The following is a 20,043-nucleotide window of genomic DNA, read 5'->3' as shown; positions in this document are numbered from 1 at the left end:
CAGACTCTGTCATCCATGTCTTTATGGACCTTGCTTTGTGCACTGGTGCACAGTCATGTTGGAAGAGGAAGGACCAGCTCCAAACTGTTCCCACAAAGTTGGGAGCATGGAATTGTCCAAAATGTCTTGGTATGCTGTTCCTTTCACTGGAACTAAGGGGCCAAGCCCAGCTCCTGAAAAACAAGCCCACACCATAATCCCCCCTCCACCAAACTTTACACTTGGCACAATGCAGTCCAACAAGTATGGTTCTCCTGGTAACCACCAAACCCAGACTCATCCATCAGATTGCCAGATGGAGAAGCGTGATTGGTCACTCCAGAGAACACGTCTCCACTGCTCTAGAGTCCAGTGGCGGCGTGCTTTACACCACTGCATCCCACGCTTTGCATTGCACTTGGTGATGTATGGCTTGGATGCAGCTGCTCGGCCATGGAAACCCATTCCATGAAGCTCTCTGCTGAAGCACTGTTCTTGAGCTAATCTGAAGGCCACATGAAGTTTGAAGGTCTGTAGCGACTGACTGTGCAGAAAGTTGGTGACCTCTTGCCACTATGCTCCTCAGCATCCGCTGGCCCCGCTCCATCAGTTTACGTGGCCTACCACTTGGTGGCTGAGTTGCTGTCGTTCCCACACACTTCCACTTTCTTATAATACAGCTGACAGTTGACTGTGGAATATTTAGGAACGAGGAAATGTCATGACTGGATTTGTTGCACAGGTGGCGTCCTATCACAGTTCCATGCTGGAATTCACTGAGCTCCTGAGAGCGAGCCATTCTTTCACAAATGTTTGTAAAAGCAGTCTGCATGCCTAGGTGCTTGATTTTATACACCTGTGGCCATGGAAGTGATTGGAACACCTGATTCTGATTATTTGGATGGGTAAGTATACATATATATACATATATATATATATACATATATATATATATATACATATATATATATATATATATATATATAAAAATAAAAACAAAAAATTTGATAATTTTTTATTTTCAGGACTATTTACATTGTAGATTCTCACTGAAAGCATCAAAACTATGCATGAACACATATGGAATTAAGTAGTAAACAAAAAATTGTGAAATAAGTCAAAACATGTTTTATATTTTAGATTCTTCAAAATTGCCAGCCTTTTCTCTGATCAATGCTTTACACACTCTTGGCATTCTCTGGATGAGCTTTGTGAGGTAGTCACCTGAAATGGCTTTCCAACAGTCTTGAAGGAGTTCCCAGAGATGCTGAGCACTTGTTGGTCCTTTTGCCTTCACTCTGCGAGTCCATCTCATCCCAGACTGTGGCTTTTATCTGGGCTCTTAATCTGATGTGCTGTTTACTTGCGATTTCTGAGGCTGGTGACTCGGATGAACTTATCCTCAGCAGCAGAGGTGACTCTTGGTCTTCCTTTCCTGGAGTTGTCCTCATGTGACCTAGTCATAGAACCTGATGATTTTTGTGACTGCACTTTTTACATTCAAAGTTTTTGCAATTTTCCGGACTGACTGACCTTCAGTTCTTAAAGTAATGATGGACTGTCGTTTCTCTTTATTTAGCTGATTACGAAATTAAAACTATCAAACCAATCAAAAGCCTGACTGTAAAGATAGGCCTTGAATTTTCATCCTGTTCCCACTGCCCCTCTGGCCACTCACTCGCAGTCTCAATTAATCTATTAAGCCTTGCATTATATTTCACATTTGTCCCACCAATGTAAACTTTCTAACAATTACTGCATCTGTCCCACTCTCTTTTGGTAGTCAGTCAGTGCATCTGGATCTTAACCCTCTAGAGGTCTCTCTTATTTGCCTTGTCTTGCCTTGGTGTGCTTGTTGTCTTTTCTTTTTTTTGTTTTCCTTCCTCCTGTCCATAAGGATGGTGGGTTTGTGTCTAGTCTATTCTCTTTCTGTGTATATTATCGTACATGAAAGCTGCTCAACATCTTTCTACTTCTATATAGTGGCCCCCTTTTTCATGAGCAATATTTCATCTTCATGCGTGTTTTTACTTTACTACCTCAGAATGATTACTTCATACTTTACTAATCTTATTTTTGGCTTACTTACTTTCATTTTCAGCACTTTTATCTCATTTCCTTTCTACTAGGCACTTCATTCTCTAATGCTATGTAATGTTGAGTTATGTAATTTTATATTGAGAGCAACATTTTACAACAGAGTTTCCTTTCAAAGGTTCAAAGGGTTCAAAGGTTCAATATAATATAATATAATATAATATAATATAATATAATATAATATAATATAATATAATATAATATAATATAATATAATATAATATAATATAATATAATATAATATAATATAATATAATATAATATAATATAAAAGCTAAGCAACAAAATTACAAAAGAATTTCATGTTTAAACAAAATCAGTGACATTTGACTTTATTTTTCAGTAGATACAAGAATACACGTCTCATTACTGAATCACAAAAACACTCAATGCGACAAGATTTTATTTTCTCTATATCTCTTTTGCGTGGTTCACACATTTCAATAAATAACCAACAGAAACTAAACAAATGTATCTGTTCATAATTAGTGGATTAGCAGCATATTGAATTACCTGAGATGTACCTTCAACCAAAGTTGAGTAATCTTACCATTTTTGATATCATATTTAACAGCACAGCAGGTAGTGGATATCACCTTTAATCAACAGTGTAGCAATAAATCAAAGTAAAGATGATTCTAAACACCAATGAAACCACTTTTATAGCCTATTGCTGTTTCAGTGTTACATGAGAATAGCACAGAGGTATGCCAGCAGCAGAACCGGTAACATGGATCCACTGAAACTGGATGCTGATGTGGTGAAGACTGTTCTAGTATGAAGACGCTGTGTGGGCCGAAACACGTCGCTATATCCTGCATGAGTCGGGAACATCATCATCTAATGGAGATAAAGAAATAATTAACTCTTATGAAGGGCAGATGGAAACTGTCTTTTCCATTCATCTCTGTTTTAAAGGACACATCGTCATTTGATAATTATCTCCCTGAACTTGTGAACCTGAGCAGTGTAACCTGTTGTGATGGTGAAGCTTGTCACGTACGTACGATGTGTCATGCCAGGAGACACCGAGAAGAGAGGTCCCCATCACTGGTGACGCTATAATGTTGTCGCTGCTTACAGATGGCGGAAGATTGTGTCAAACTGTATAGTTTAAAGTCACTCTGTCACATATTTTTCACATCCTGCTCTACGCTGATAAATGAAATACTGGGAGCAGCAGATCACACCGATTACCGCGTCTCTGAAGCTAAAGAGTTTCAGATCCTTGCCGTTTAAGTGGATGTGTCAAAGAATTCTCGGTGGTTGGTTGTTACAGACCTCCATCTGCATCAAAAGATGCCTTGAAATCCATATCAGATATTGTACATGATTTAAATGATTCTGAATTCATTCTTATGGGTGATTTAAATTGTAACTGGCTCTCTTGGACCTCAGCTTGTCTTAAAGAATTGTGTGACACTTTAAACCTTGTGCAACTCATTAATGCAGCAGCTAGTCTTAAATCTACCTTGCTTCACCTAATTATAACAAATGCATTTCATGTATCATGTTTTACTTTGATTTCAAATGCAAAATCTCTCACTCACCACTGTATTCTCTATGATTCAGTTGGCTGGACATCGCTAAGCATTCGTAGACAATAAAACTAGTATCTGTTCATCTTTAAAGTTCTGTTGGACAAAACTGATGCAGCTGTTCCATATGATGTCAGTGTAAACTTCTTAAAACTCAGCCCAAACAAAAGTCACAAATGTAAACTAAGCCATCCATGATGCGCAACCATGTTTGCTTAACGAAGATCTTAAGCAAACTGTACATGCTTTTCAGTCTAATCCACTGTTTAGCTCACTGTAGATATTTCTGACAGCCCTGTGGTTTAGTGGAGGTTCAGTGTACTTCTGAGGTTCTTCCAGCTTACCACAAGATAATGGATTCCCTTCAGCAACAGTTCAGTAAAACTGAATTGTTCGCTATCTATTGTTATTCAACTTTACATATGATCTCCAGTGAAAAATGAAATGTGGGACTAAAGATTTATGTTCTAGTGGTAAAGCACAAAGCAAGGCCAATTATATTTTTTATTCAAGGTCTACTCTGTATGTACTTTGACTTCTGATTGATAAAAAAGCTTACACATGACCTGTTTGATGAGTTTACAGCATCAAGACAAGGAGTGACACATACCAGGTTGTGGTCCACCTCGATAGGCTCTTTAAAGACTGTCCAAACCACTGCTTCATTGCATGAAGGGGTTGTTAGGGAACCATTGTAACGGTAGTATGACTTTCTGTTCACGTCGCCAAGCAAGTCATCAATGGAGATCTCCGCTGAGACTTCAACATTGGAGCCTATATTGAAGCAGACATGCACACACATTTGTATATATGTAATATTATTATGGAATTATTTCCTTTCTGCTTAATAAAACAAGTGTACACTCACTGATATTTTGAATAATAGGAAGGTATTCGGTCAGTTTTTTCCAATACTCCTCGTTGGATCCTGAACTTGATGTGGAAGTTGTCTGCAAATATGGTGAATAATTTTGAGCATCAGACTATGATGAGCACAGTGAGCTGGGCTGTAAATCTCAAACATCAAACACTAAATTACTTACCGTCTGGTGTCCTGAACTGCCACTGCTGCTTTTAGGAGTAGCCTTAGACTGGAAAACGGACATTAGTGCCAAATTTACATTAAAAGATCTTGAGTTTCTCAGGTAAGAATCAGTGTAATATCTTTTAACTAATGCAAAAAAAAAAAATCTGTTATGTAATGTCCCTCCTGCTATTTCACTTTTCAGAGTCAAAGAAATACAGAATGTTTACACATTTATGACCATTTGTATTCAGGATAGCAGACCTTGTATCTGACATGGCTGATACAGAGCACACAATGGAGAGATTCCATTCCCAAATTCTCATTAGCCAACTTGAAATCAGGCATCAAACACACTGATTCAGATAACTGAAAGAACAGCATGTGTAAAGGTGAGGTTCAGTATCTAAACTTCCATCTCACGCCTTTGCAAATATATGCATGGAATGTCTGAAGATTGATGAGTGGAGGCGCAGGTCATGACATTTTTGTATCCTTTTAGATGAAATGCTGATATGTTGCCGTCAGGGAATTGACCTGCTCATTGATAGAACTCAGACTATCTGCTGGAACAGGTTTAGTGAGTTTTTACATCTTGTTGTATATGTTTGTCAAAGCTTGTTTGCCAGCTTTCCTGCAAGGCATTGTACATGATTGATGGTAATGTTTTTTTAGCCATGATAGCACACATACTGTAATTAATGGTACAACTCTACATAACTCTACCACTAATAGGTTGAACCATACCTCAATAAAGAACCCCAGCACTGCCAGGCCATTAGGAGTCTTTACTGCCTGCTCCAGGGTTAAGTCCTTTCTCTTATTCACTATATGCATCTGGACAAAACACATACTTAATATCATACAGTGAAAAGGCTATTAGACAACAATGATGTACATGCAGCAAACCAGAACTTGAGTGCTTCTACCTCCATTGGGTATCTTTTTGAATCCACGGTGTGCTCTGAACCCGTGGAGTCATGTGACGTGGAGCCCCAGTGGAAGTGGAACTGAATGGTGGAGTAGACGTGTCCCAAACCTCCCCCTGACACCTCCACCAAATCGTCCTTCAAGATACACTTCACTGGGAGGTCAATGAGAACACGAGAAACAAACAGTTGATTTCTTTTAACATTTGATTTCTTTCAACCAACCTGGAAGTTTTCCCTTTTCCGCGCTTTTCAACATTGAATCATGATCAATATAATTTGGTTCTGGTGACAAAAATTTGCCAAAAAATGCTCTTTCATGTCAAAAGTGAAAACAGATTTCTACAAGGCAATGCCAAATAACTAAAAACATAAAATGTCAGAGAGTGATTGAATAAGTGTTTCACCTAGTTAGAAACAGGAGCCTTTAACATGAAAGACTCACTTTTTTTGGTGTTTTCAAAAAGGCAAAATCAAATTGATCACAATTTATTGTTGAGACGCATTACAGGGGCAAAACTTCAAAATATGGAGTGAACGCTTTTCATTGCCACTGTAGGTATAGAAATGTGAACGCAAAACTGAATATTATGGACAAATATGCATAAAATGCTGTCCATTTCTAAAGACACAGCTCACAGTTTCATCACTGACTCCTGTAGTCAACTGTAGGTCATGTGGTTACACAAATTTAAATGGAGCGTATAGTTTTGTCTTGTTATCAAATTCACTCTTAACTATATCCAAAACATCCACCCATCAAAGGAAAGAACACTCTCAGACCTGTATGCCCTGTGTTGGTGATATTCACGATAGCGTGCTTGTCGTCAAACTTTGTAAACGTGAAGTGATCGAGCTGGCTGTCAACCTCAGCCTTCTCTTTTTCAATGTTGATGGGTGACTGACGTTCACCTCCACAGTGGGACAGACGCAGAAGGTGCCAATGAGATGGACTGTTGTCTTGCGGTAGAGAGGTAAAAGTTTAGATCCTTAATCCTACAGCAACACCACTCTCAATTTATCAGTTTTGTTGATACATACCACAGTGATCACCATAGCACCATGGTGGACCTGAAGAATAGAACAGATGTATTTAATGTGCCAGCTTTCATGGAGCATACTGTAAATGTGTGTGTTTTTTCAACTCACTGGGAGGTAGAGGAGTTGCAGGAGAGGCAAAAACTCGACGCCCATTAAGGTCTTGTGGAGGTCGATAGGCATTAGTGAAGCCTGCTTTCATTGGAAACAGCTGAACCTAAAAGGAGTCACAGCAGTGTCAGGGTTTTTTCTGCATGGCAGGATTTTTGGTGGCCCCAAAAACAGTTTAAAGTAAAAAAAATCAGCAATTCTAAAATGCAAAACTGTGGGAGTCAACCTCCACAGGCCCATTCTGAGCCAGAACCTGGATGTTAAGGTCACAAATAAGTTGTGAAGTTATACACTAGCAACATACAGAGACACTCCCACCCCTAAAGCAGTTAACACAATTCCTCCAGCAGGCCAAACTTTGTTGTCAGCACAGAGTGCTGTTTATACCACGATGCTGTAAAGTTACCTGAGCGAGTGACTTGTTCTTTGTTATTTGACAGCTTTTGTGTCAGTTTGTCTGAACTTTTTAGCTTTCTATTATGTTCTATTCAATTTGGCTTTAAAAACGAGTCCTACAACAGTGTCAGACAATGTTTCCAATTCTGTAGCCCTATCACTGACAGTTCAATCTGACACTGGGTGTGTGATGCTAATAGTGACTATTAGAGCCAAGAGACAGTCACCTCAAGCGTCGATAAGGGCCAGGTTCCAGGTCTGGTGACTTTTCTTCGTTTTAGATGTACACGCCCAGATTTTTGTCATTTTCAAACTGTCAAGCTGTAAATGAGCTGCATTCCAGCTCCTTGGTTAACCACAGAAAACTGCATACAACATGTAGGTAAATGCATCAGTAAACAGACTGATGTGTAAAATCAGTGGAGCTCCACTGGACCTGCGTCTGGTAGATTAGTTTGGTGTTTATATCATTCAGCTGACAACAACCACGGTGCATTATAACACACACATAAATGGCAAATGCAGTCTTGCTCTCACACACAAAAATGTATATTTTGGTGTTTTAAACTGGATTGGAAAATGTGCTCACAGGATAAAAATGCGAAACATGTTTGTTCTAACTGTTATGCACCTGCTGAGGCACCACATGTAACCTAGTTCAGATCACATACAGAAATGTGTTTACCTCTCTTATCTACAGAGCGATGATGGCTGTCAGGTAGATAAGATGAAAAATAAGACTAGCATTCTGCAGCATGACTCAGAACAATCTCTTCTTCCTCCACAGTCACATGGAGCTTGCCTAACATTTTTCTTGTTGTTACAGTCAACAGAAACTATAACAAGCGTCGTTATCAAACAGCTATCAAACGAGACACCAGCATGTACCAGTATGTCCATTTGATTGTCTATGTTCTCCGGCGACGCCACATGTGCGGCTGCTTGTGTAACAGGTTGTGTGTGATTCCAGTTGTCACGGGTCATTTATGGGTTCAGCTGTTCATTAGTCGTAAGTGACAAACGACCACTGTCATTATCCTGATGTAAACAACAGACAGACAAAACAAGTTTCCTGTCCATTTCGTAACACTGCTTGGACTGGTTAGCTTGGTCACAGGTGTAATTAAGTGGACGAGTGACGTTTTCTGCTGGGGCATCTGTTGACTAAATGTGGCCTTACCTCCTTTTCACCCTGGTAAATTCTGCCCAACTCACCAGATCTTTGTGGATGTTGATTGGCTCCTGAAACACCGTCCACATGACTGCTTCATTGCAGTTGGGTGTGGTGAGAGAGCCCATGTACCGATAGAACTTTGTAAGGTCTACATTTCCAATCAAGTCATTAATAGAGATGTTGTGGCTTACTTCAACCTCACTGTCCTTTTCTGTGGAAAGATGTAAAATATAAAGGCTGTAGTCAAAACAAAGTCACATGGGCTTTAAAAAAACACAACAATTTCCTTAAGTTCTTGCCATGAATGTGATCAATAACAAAAAAACAAAGGACTGATTGTCGCAGACTTTGTGACAGGCTCGCTCTCAATCTCACCTGCATCCATTTTGCTTGATGACTCATACATTTTTAACTTGATATTAGAAAGTAAAAGCACAAAGATCTCTATTTAAATGGCTCTTTCATAAGTTACAGAATCACACAAAAAAGAGCTTCAGGGGAAAGCAGCTATACTTCTGTTTTTTGGTTCTTGAAGACATTTCTTTGTTTCACCTCTTATCCAAGAGGCTTCTTCAGTTCTAACTGACTAAGAGTCATATGTATTGTCAGCCCTAAATTTCCCAAATGGCCCATTGATGACCCAAGTGTTACATTCTTCAAGATGTGAACGGCTGTCAAATTGCCAGATGAGGCATGATTCAAGTGTTAATGGTGAAGAAACCTTTCAGGAGGAAGATCTCAAGACCGTATTATAAGTGCCTGATACGTGGTGTCATAAACCCCCTGTTCTGTTTAGAGATGCCTGTTCCACTTTACCACAGCTAGCTCCCTTAACTCCTTCCTGAAACCATCTGAGAAAGAATGTGAACACTGCTCTACTCAAAGGTTTGTGCATTTTCTATGTTAAACTGAACTATCTCTAAACACAGGGGGTCTAGGACACCACTTACCAGGTACCTGGAGCTCAGTCTTGAGATCTCTTTCCAGAAGTCAGGCTGTCTCCTACTGAAGCTCTTAGATTTACTGTGAACTGGATGATTGAGTATCATCACAGACATACAAACAAAGATTGCTATGAAACCAGTTTGACTGCAGGAGTTACATACATGATAAATCTGTCCTGTCTTATGATCGGATGTGTTATTCTCACCAAAAAAATGTTGCAACTTAATGCATCTCTGGTGCCAACTAATGGATTGTGTAAGACAAGACATTTGTCCCTGGGCAAATAAAAGCAATGACCTAGAAATAAAACCACAAAATGTTCCACAATAAGACATGCTTGGTTGATTACTACAACTTGCTGTACCCAAATATTCTAAATGGAATCTTAATGATTTAAAAAGAACAAATCATACCTGTGACATTTGTGAGGTAAGATGTGAGCCTGCTCCAAGCTTCTGATATATTTCTATCTTCGGTTGCCTTTAGGGAGAAGACATAATTAACTCTATTGCTTTGCACACATTTCTGTTGTGCAGTATAGAGAGAGTACAGCCATTAGTAATCAAGTGAGTTGCTAATATACAGCCATCATAGAGCCAGTGCATGAACTGTGGTGTCAAGGTGTTGAGTTATTGTAAACCCAGTTTCTCAAGTGCTGCTAATGAGCAAATGCTGCAAACATGTAAACACAGAAGAAACATTTTCAATAAATACGTTTCATTTAAACATTAACAATGTAGAGATGTGTCTCTGGAGTAAACGTTGTAGGACATACATTTATAAAAAATCCCAGGACAGCGATTCCGTCTGACTTCTCTATGGCCTGCTGCACACTGAGACCTTTCTTCAGACTGACTATGTGCATCTATGAGAGATTACATAAAGTGAGATGCAATGTACAATAAGGACCACATTTAGAGAAAAAGGCATGATGTCAAGCGATGCTGTACCTCCATCGGATATCTGTGGCCGTCTATCATGTGCTCTGAACCTGGGTGGTGATCGGTGTCGCCCCAGTGAAAGTGAAACTGGATGGTGGAATATGTTCCATTGAGTCCACCTCCACTCACTTCAACCTCATTGTCTTTCAATTTGCATTTCACTATGCATGACAAAGATGGAGAAACATGTTAAGAAAGATGTTTAATTATGATATGGATGAGCCCTTAGAGACTCCTGTCACAAATGCACATGCTGCATATGGGATAGTATAAAAAACACTAACAAGTTCCTCAGAATTGCATTGTAATACAGTAAATGTACAGACAACAAAGCAGGTGCGAGTCTTAGTTTGTGTACCTGTATGTCCAGTGTTTTCCATGGACTTGATGGCGTGCTGAGAGGAGAAGTTGACGAAGGTAAAGTTATCCAGTTTAGGGTCAGTCACAACATGACCGGGGACTATGTTAAGAGGAGACTGTCTTTTTTCTCCACAGAAGGAGCCGGAGATGTCTTTCCATTTAGATGGGGTGTGCTCTTTAAAAGTTAAAGATGCGCTTAGCACCACAAAATCATGCCGACTAATGATAGTTTTGATCCAAATCAGACTGATCTGTCCTTACTTACCACAGCCAGTATAGCACCACTCACTCCCAGAAGCTGAAACAGAAATATTCCAAACGTGAGCTGTGAGTCGTAGTTGTTCACATTAATGAAAAGACGTCCCGTTCTTACTGCCCTACAATCCACACACAGTTATAGATCTAAGGTGAAACAGATGAAGCTCATTGGTATCAACAGATCAGTTTAGTAAAATTGTTGCATTTTACTCACCACATTTGACCAAAGCCCCCAAACTCAGGCACAGCACAAAGGTGGAGAGATGCATCTTAAAGAGGAAAATAAATTCAATCATCAATCATGACATGCATTTAACTATTTTCACCTCTGCCTCACATTTTGAGAAAGAAAAAGCAGTTCTGTGCTGTTCTCAGTGACATCCAGCTGGTTCACTTATTATGAAGCCCCACTGTCTTGTACACTCTGAAAAAAGCTTTGAACTGTAGTTTCCGGAGCAATTCACTGTTATTTTACAGATTTCCCCATTTTGTTGAATTCCTGATATTATAACTTGTGAAAGCATTGAACATTTAAATATTAACCCTAAAAACAGGCCAAAACTGTAAATGATTTCCACATCAAACATCTGTTTGTTTGTTTTTTTTAACAAAAAACTCATACTAAACATACAAAAGTATACAATATTTATACTGTAATTAAATCAGAAAAAAAAAAATAAAATCACTATTTTACAGATATTTGGGGAGAAAAAGGCACCAAAAGGATTCAAGAATTGCAAATTTTTAAACTGTTATTTCACAGATTTTATTCTACAGACAATATACACATTGACTGTAAATAATAACAGTACATTTTTAAAAGACTGGCCAAAACTATAAATAATTTCTCCATCAAAAATCTTTATTATTATGTCAAAAAAATTCTGTTGTTTTACAAAGTGTGACCATAAAAGTATACTATTTTACCGTTTTTATATCAGATTCAAAGAAAATCATTATTTTACAAATGAATGTTGTGTTTTTCGCTGTTTTAACTTTTTTTTAATTTTAAAATGTTGCATATTACCACCAATTTTACAAATATATTTTTCTGGCACCCTTGTTTTTTTCATCCCCCTACAGTGTATGGTACTGCATGTAAGTCAAATTGAAATTCTGCGTTTCATTGATTTGAATTGAGTCGTCATCTATTGTAGTTAAAAGTATGAACTGAAGCACAATTTAACCAAAAAACAAACAAACAAAAAAAAACAAAAACAGACAGAACATCTGCAAGGCAAGTATCAATTTGTGATGAGGTTTTTAATCTTTTTTTGATTGCAAAACTCATCTAATATAACGTGGCAGTGATTGATATCAGATAAACTGATCCAGCTGCTGCTCTCACAGGTGAAAGTTTGACAGATCATCCTACCTTACTCTCCAGGCTTCACGTCCTAAAAGCTAAAGAGGTGTTAAAAATAACCTGTGTCCACTCATAGATGAATCCGTCAGTGAGGAAAGGGTGAACAAGTGTCTCAGTATGTTTAAAGTCAGTGATATTGACCAGGAGGGACACGCAATGGGAGGGGATCCACTGTCTATACAACACTAAGCTGGGATGGGGGGAGACACGTAACTTGACTACATGTCTCTGTTCAGGACATTGCAAGCTAAATAGAGGTTGTAATCAGGAACTTATACACAGTGCTGGTTCAATACAAAGGTGAAAGAACTGACCCTGACCTAATCTGACAAATTAAGTAAAGCCTTTTTGGTTGGTTTTAAACCGAAAGGATGATTCAGAGATTTCAAACCTACAATTTACTGCAAATTACAGGTGTAAAAACCCACAGATTAAATCATAAACTGCTAAACTGCACGCTCCAGTGAACATTCTTGAAAAACTCAAGACGCCGATGATGGACAGTTGTTTATTTGGACCCTGAGAAAGGAAGAAGAAGTGTAACTTCCACCACCTGACAGCAATAGGCTTAGAAGACGAATGAACAAAAGCACAATCCAGACAAGTGATTTAGAGTTTGCTTTTAATTTACAGGTGCTTCTGTAACCTGATACCTGAGAAGGCTATACAATCTATTGTAGGAATGTTGGCTCTGATCTGCTGCAATGGATGTAATGCGAGAGGTGACATGGAGCTATTTGTAGAATACATAAGATTAAAGTCGCAAAATCTTTCAAGTAAATACAAACCTTGGCTGAGATTCCACTTTATTATTTAGTCAGTGCTTGTTTAAATCCATACAAGAAAGGAAGTGTAAAATGATGCAGAACATTCCACCACTTGCCCTTTTTTCCACACTCTGCTTTTTAAAACGGCTTAAACGAATGATATAGTGTATTAATTTGTGAGCTTCACAGTTACTGGCTGAATATTTCCAGTTTTTGGACCATGCAAAGCTGCTTGTAGTAGCAAAAGTTATATTCAGCAATCATGATTTGAGCCTCCTCTTATCCTACCAGTGGTGCAACAAGTATTCAGGTGTTTTACTTAAGTAAAGTATTTCGTTACAAGAAATAGTCCTGTATGAAAAATCCGTTTTCAAAAAAGTACATAAAAAAAAGTACATAAGCATCAGCATCAAAACTGAAATAAAGTAATAAAATAAAAGCACTGGTTTGGTCACTCTGACTGATACATTTATTATTATTTGTTTAATCATTAGATTATTAATAGTGAAGAATCAGTGTATCAGCAGCATGCTGGAGCTGCTGCAGGTTTGACCTACTTTATTATAAGTTTATATTCAGGGACAACAAATAAATCTGAGCGATAATTAGCGGGAGAGGAAAGAAGAAAAATCTAAGTTCTGATACTCAAATCTGAGTTCAGTTTTTGTATGTTTTCTAATCTTTGATGTTTTAATTAAAGGTTTACTGAGATGATAGGGAAAAATTTGGTGGAGCTGTTAACAACTCACAGAGATCTGAAACGCGGCCATGACTAGATGTCAGAAGATGTAGCCAATGGATTAAATTAAAGTCTTCATTTTAAAGGAACCTAAAGCTGTCAAATCAATGTAGTGAAAGAAAAAGTTTAAAAAAAAACATCTCAAAAACATGTAATGGAATGGAAATAAAAAGTTGCACAAAATGAAAAATAATCAAGTAAATATCTTGCAATTGTACTCAACTACAAAACTTTAGAAAACAAACTTAGGTAATTTCCACAACTACGTCCCGATTTAAGTCAATATTGACCGTGTGTTATATGGACAGATGTAAGTTTATTGTGGAAATATTGACACTCAAGAGTAAAGACAATCGCTGTTTCTCACCATGGGACTACATGTCTTTGTGTTTTCTTCTTTTTTTTTTTACCTGGTAATGTTTGCTGTAATTGCTCCTGTGTTTACACACATATCACTGAGCTAAATGGACCTACACAACAGGTTTTCTGTCCTTCATCTCATGTCCTCAGCCAGTGACACCCATCACTAATTTATCAGCTGATCAAAAGCACAAGCACCGCACCCTCCTTTACCAAAACAATAAGGACTTTACAGTAAGTCAATTGGCACGAAAATCGTGAAGTCTAACAAAGAATTGAGGGCGTGAATCAGTGAGGCAGTCCCAAGTGACATTCAAAAGAAATCAGGAGTCATAAATGCTAGGATCTTATTTTATCATTTGTTTGTTTGTTTGTTTGTTTTGTTCCCTAGTTCACCAAATGCAACAGAAATGTACTTATAGAAAGCAGGTCACACTGTTCCTGTCCATCCAGTCTGATGTACAGTACTTGCAAACACTCAGAAAGCTAAATGAAGTTGAAATGATAAAGCACATCTCTGGCACAAAGAGAGGAGAGTTTTTCTCCTTTGTTTGCCAAGTCGCTGGCAAATAAGTAAGATTACTTTCACAGTAGTTGAATCTCGTTAGACTACATATTATCTGTCTGCCAAGATGAGCAGTTCAAGCTGTACTCAAAGCTACCATCAAAGGAAGAAGATAAGTGTCAACAGAAGGTACTTTTTTGAAGAGAAATGTAGCATAGGGCTCTTTATTTCTGACTACATAGTGAGTTGTTGAGACCTGAGTTTTTATACACACACACACACACACACATATATATATATATATACCGATCGGACACGTGATGACCACTGACAAGTGAGTAGCATAGATCATCTTGTTATAATGCAACGCTCTGCTGGGAAATCTTGAGTCCTGACATTCAAGTGGATGTTTGACATGGACTGTCCACCTAAAAATTACAGGTCAAGCAACCTCCAAACCCCCCCATGGCAACATCATTCCTTGATGCCAGTTACCACCCTCAGCGGGACAATGCACCCAGACACCTTACAAAAACTGCTCAGGAGTGGCCCGAGGAACATGACAGAGTTGAGCTGTTCACCTGGGTTCTACACTCTCCACATCCAAATTTTACTGAGCGTCTGTGGGATGTGCCAGAATAAGCCTGATCTAGGTAAGTCCCACCCTGCAACCCACAGGACCCACAGAATTCACTGCCACCATGACATCCCCAGAGGTCATGTGTTCATGCCCCACTGGGTGAGAGGAGTTTTAGCAGCTTAAAGGGGATTAACATTGTTTACAGCCCTGTCTAAATCTAATTTCTTATTATCATTCCTAAACTGAAACATGTACATGTCATAAGCTAAAGAGAATTACAGGTTTGGGTAAAAATCTGTGCTTTTGATGTACAGACCAGACGTATTCCACATGTTTCTACAGAAAGAACTAAATTTATTATCAGATAACTATTAGGAACACTGTGTGCAATGTTTCTGTATTAACGTGTGTGTGTGTGTGTGTGTGTGTGTGTGTGTGTGTGTGTGCGTGTGTGTGCGTGTGTGTGTGTAATTGTACTTAAAGGACATGGTCTGAGAAATTTGCATGAGTGGCAATCATGTTCATCTTTCTCATACAGATTCCTGCCACTAAGACATGACTATAAACAACTAAAGTTGCTCCACAATATTAATTCTACAAAAAAAAAGAGCCACATTAAGGAAAAAGTCTGCACACTGACTTTTTTTTTTTAGTTCAGGTTACAAATCTTAACTAAACATTAATTAAAACATGAATGTTGTTTTTTCCTGTCAGCTGTACGATTCACGACAAGCTCTTGCTGGGTGTTAAATCCTCATTTTGCTGGTGAGGTACGAGCAGCCGGACAGCATCGGTCCTGAGGGCAGGAACTAAACTAAAAGGACAACATGTCAGGGTGTTCAGAGCAGAGAGGCAAAGGTCCTGCAAAAAAAAAAAGGAAAGAACAAAAATAGGAGATTGAGTAAAGCCACCAGTGTAGCAATACTGTGTGTGTCGCTGCATTGTTGAGTTGTCAGTGTGTTGTGACAGTAGAGACTCTTACTGAAAGAGGGACCCAGTCAGCTCATCAACGAGGCCGCCTGGAAAAATACAAAAAATTAGAATGATAACATCTGTGAAGAAAAAGCCATTCATGTGCAGAAAAAATGAGGAGCCACTCCCTGTGTTTACCTGGTGTGCAAATTGTATCACACAGTATGGGGCAAATGTAGCAGGATGAGCAGCTCTGTAGAAAACACAACAGGGTTAACATGAGGAGGCTCTAGTCAGCATCGGATGTGTGTCATGATCAGTGTTTTGCAAAGTGCAGATGATACTTACTTGGCAGCTCTCACAGTGATCGGACTCGTCTCCCTCCTCACAGGGGCAGTTGTCACAGTTTTTAGAGCAATGCTATAAGAGGAGAAGAGTGATCGGGCATTTATCGAATGTATCAGAGTGACTGAAACAAAGCAAGACTTCCTGATATACTTGTTAATATTAGTTATTAGTCTTTAAATGAAGAATTAAGTGAAAACACAACGGTAGCTTCCCCTTTCAATTCTGCAAGAGCTACTTTTGAAATATGTTGTGATTTTACCTCACAGATGGAGCAAACACCACACACCGACCCAGAGTGGAACTGCAGCACTTCAGTCGCTGCCTCCTCTTCATTTGTGTCTTCAACTTTAGCCTCATCTAAATTCAACAGAATCAACAAAGCATATTTACAGGACCTGCATCAAGTATCATGGCTTTTAAAATGGCCAAATATAGGTTCTGCTTGATGTAAGTCTCCTCTTAATTACATATCATGACAGATCATTAGTGTCAGAATGTGACACAAAGTTGTAATTGTTGTTCAGACAATCTAAGCATAATATAATATTCCTCACAAATTGGATAAATAAGATTGACACATAAAGTAAGTGATGATATAACACTGTCCTGTGTCAGGATGTAACTTTTTATTTTGTTTTCTGCCTAAAATGCTAAACTAACGCAATTGTAGGACGTCTGACGACATTTTAGCCATAAATGTCACATTTTCCAAAACAGCTGTAGTTCCAAAAGGTACTTTTATTTGATTATTTAATGTTTTTGTGGTAATTTTATGCCATTATTTCACATTAGAGACACATTAATGTGGGGAGAGAGATAAGTGAAATGACACGTCGCCCCATTTGGGAACTAAACCAGGGAGTTGCTGCTCGGGCCATTTGCACCCATCAGGTTGCCACTCATCTTAGAGTATTTTGAGAGCAAATATTAAATCAAATCCAGTGTTTATGTTCTCTTATTTGTTGCCTGTTGGTCTCTGCTATCCTTCACCCTCACCCTCACCAGTCGAGGCAGACGTTTGCCCTCCCTTAGCCTTTATTTTGATTTGGTAAATTTGCCGAAACCTGTTAGGTAAGTCTTATTTTTCTACTGTAATGTGGCTTTATGATATTATAATGGTGATGTGATTTGATTACTGACTGTGGTCTGGGTATTTATATTAGTCCTATTCATTCTTATTAATATACTTACCCTTATCCGTTTGCTGTGCCTGAACCATTTCTGAATTACTATCTTTTGTTTATGAATCTGTTTGTGTTACTTGTCAATAATGTAACACACCATTGTGAAAAAGGGTTGTTAAGTAAATGTTAAGTTGTGAACTTTCTTTCAGCAGTCTGCTATGAATGATTCAGCTATGAGTGCGCTGAGGTGGACACACTTGATAGTTTGACAGCTGATACAGAGAAGGCCTAAAAAAGCAAACTGAAAGGTCCAAGTGGCCCCAAAAGTCTCTTTTAATTTGACTTTGCTGATCCAAGCCATTGCATTTTTGTCAGATTTCTATTGCCCACGTGTTAGGAGGGGTATTGACCACACATTAAAAATTTTGCCTTTGTCTACTCAGTCATTGGCAAGTAGTTTTAAATAACCCTGTTTTTAATATTAATTCTACCTGAGTGGTTTTCTGAACTGACGCTCTTTACAGGTGTGTGTTTTGGAGTCTCAAAAGCCACATTGGCTCAACAACAGCCTCGAATGGTTTCTGTGGTGCTGGTTGCCAGCTACCCAGCAGATAAGCCAGTCTATTTTAGGATTGAAATGTATGACAGTGTTCCTAAAGTAACTGCAGTCAGTAGAACAATGTCAGAAGGCTACTGTAGAGTAATGAGTCACTCAAAGGACCCAGAATAATTACACTTTATATCAATATACTGCATAGTTTAGTATCTTCTTAACCCATCAATGTGGCATTAGTATTGTTAAAACTCTGAAATATTAAAAGAGTGACTATACCATCCTCTTCCTCTGCTTCCTCTTCCTCAGCATCGCCGGCCTCCTCTTCCTCAGCTACCTCTTCTCCTTCAGAAGCTTCGCCATCATCCTCATCTGCTTCCTCCTCCTCCTCCTCCTCATCATCCTCGTCTTCTGCTTCATCATCACCAGCCTCCTCATCTTCGTCTTCTGCTTCATCATCACCAGCCTCCTCATCCTCAGCCTCTTCCTCCTCATTTTCATCATCATCATCATCATCACCAGCTTCTTCCTCCTCGTCTTCATCATCGTCAGCAGCCTCTTCTTCCTCATTTTCATCATCATCACCAGCCTCTTCCTCCTCGTCTTCATCATCCTCATCAGCCTCCTCATCCTCTGCTTCATCATCACCAGCTTCCTCCTCTTCCTCCTCTGCTGCCTCCTCCTCTTCCTCCTTTGCTGCTTCTTCTTCCTCTGTTTCCTCCTCATCCTCCTCTTCTTCTGCCTCTGCCTCCTCCTCAGCATCCTCTTCCTCCTCAGCTTCGTCCTCCTCCTCTTCAGCTGCCTCGTCTTCCTCCTCTTCCTCTTCTGCCCCATCATCCGATTCTTCATCAGCTTCCTCCTCCGCTACTTCCTCCTCTGTGCCATCACCTCCCTCGGCGGTTTCACCCTCTTCGGCCACCATCTCCTCAGCATCTCTGACGTGGACCTCCTCTGCTTCGGCCACCTCCTGGGCGCTAACCAACCCAGACAGTGGGAGCTGTGATGGACACAGGAGCACCAGCAGGAGCCCCACCATCCAACCTTTCACGGGTGCCATGTTGGAAAACTTGTACAGCTCCTTTTAAACCGCAAATCCACGCACGGAAGAGCGTCTCTGTTCTGTTCACTCTATAAAACCAAAACAGCCGATGAGTTTTCGGCAATTAAAAACCCAATAAATCCCCAGGAAAAAGGTGACAAGGCTGCAGTAGGTTAGGGGATATTGTTCAGGTCTTTGATCCGGCCTGCAGAGAGTCGGGGAGAGCAGAGCAGCGTGCCAGCCTTGTGCTTGGAACACAGAAGACACAGTGGGAATGCAACTGTGTGTGCGGTGCAGTTGTGTGGCTGCATGGACGTGAGTGACAGAGGCACATGTCTGGGTAAGAATGCTCCTGATGCCCTTAACACAGTGTATTAGAGAGGTGGGTGGACGGGGAGGGAGGGGGTCCTGGACTACAGCAGGGTGGGGAAAAGAGAGGTCAAAGAACATATGGAAATGAGAGGGAGGAGAAAGTTGGAGGGCTTAATTCAAACTGAGGATCAAGTTCTACTTCACTTTGTAGCCTTTACTGTCTAAATCTGATCAAAAAAAGATCCAACAGCTTATACATTGGTACATGTAGGCCCTAAAGAGGACCTGAGGGCAGCAGAGAAGCCTGATATTTTTAAAAGCAAACTCAAAATCTGCTTTTTTTAGTCTGAACTTTAATAGATTTTAATAATTGTATTTCTTTATACATTTTAGTCAGTTTTATCTGTCTGATATCACTGCACTTTCTATTGTTGTGTTACTTTGTTAGTCTAATTTTATCTATGTGCTTTATCTATATCCACTTGCTGTCGTGTATAAATTTCCCCAGTGAGGGAACAATAAAGTTTATGTTATCTGTTTCTGTGTGTGTACAAATCAAAGTTTTTCTTGTTCGGCACTTCTTATAGAAATAAAAACTTTTAAAACAAAACTTATTGTGCTGTAAATAAAGGACTCAATAAAAACAGG

General features: G+C 39.3%; 2 protein-coding genes across 2 annotated transcripts; both read right to left on the bottom strand.

The window, feature by feature from the left end:
* Positions 1-2,392: 2,392 nt before the first annotated feature.
* On the bottom strand, positions 2,393-12,327 carry LOC111584629 (uncharacterized). The gene is made up of 17 exons (XM_023293811.3): positions 12,166-12,327; positions 11,005-11,059; positions 10,798-10,830; positions 10,531-10,707; positions 10,182-10,333; positions 10,007-10,096; positions 9,645-9,711; positions 8,328-8,497; positions 6,717-6,822; positions 6,609-6,638; positions 6,351-6,527; positions 5,568-5,722; positions 5,386-5,475; positions 4,658-4,705; positions 4,483-4,564; positions 4,225-4,388; positions 2,393-2,916 (listed from the first exon to the last, which is right to left on the bottom strand). Exons 2-17 carry the CDS (start codon positions 11,057-11,059, stop codon positions 2,761-2,763), a joined length of 1,752 nt encoding a protein of 583 aa, XP_023149579.3. The 5' UTR covers positions 12,166-12,327; the 3' UTR covers positions 2,393-2,760.
* A 3,113-nt stretch (positions 12,328-15,440) lies between these two features.
* Positions 15,441-19,408, bottom strand: LOC111584639 (cilia- and flagella-associated protein 251). The gene is made up of 6 exons (XM_023293828.3): positions 18,324-19,408; positions 16,627-16,724; positions 16,368-16,439; positions 16,218-16,272; positions 16,090-16,126; positions 15,441-15,968 (listed from the first exon to the last, which is right to left on the bottom strand). Exons 1-6 carry the CDS (start codon positions 19,099-19,101, stop codon positions 15,947-15,949), a joined length of 1,062 nt encoding a protein of 353 aa, XP_023149596.1. The 5' UTR covers positions 19,102-19,408; the 3' UTR covers positions 15,441-15,946.
* Between the last annotated feature and the right edge of the window lie 635 nt (positions 19,409-20,043).

Source organism: Amphiprion ocellaris, chromosome 18, assembly GCF_022539595.1.
Source record: "Amphiprion ocellaris isolate individual 3 ecotype Okinawa chromosome 18, ASM2253959v1, whole genome shotgun sequence".
Lineage (NCBI taxonomy): Eukaryota > Metazoa > Chordata > Actinopteri > Pomacentridae > Amphiprion > Amphiprion ocellaris.
The sequence above is the reverse complement of the archived record's forward strand: the minus strand, read 5'-3'. Positions and strand labels throughout refer to the sequence as shown.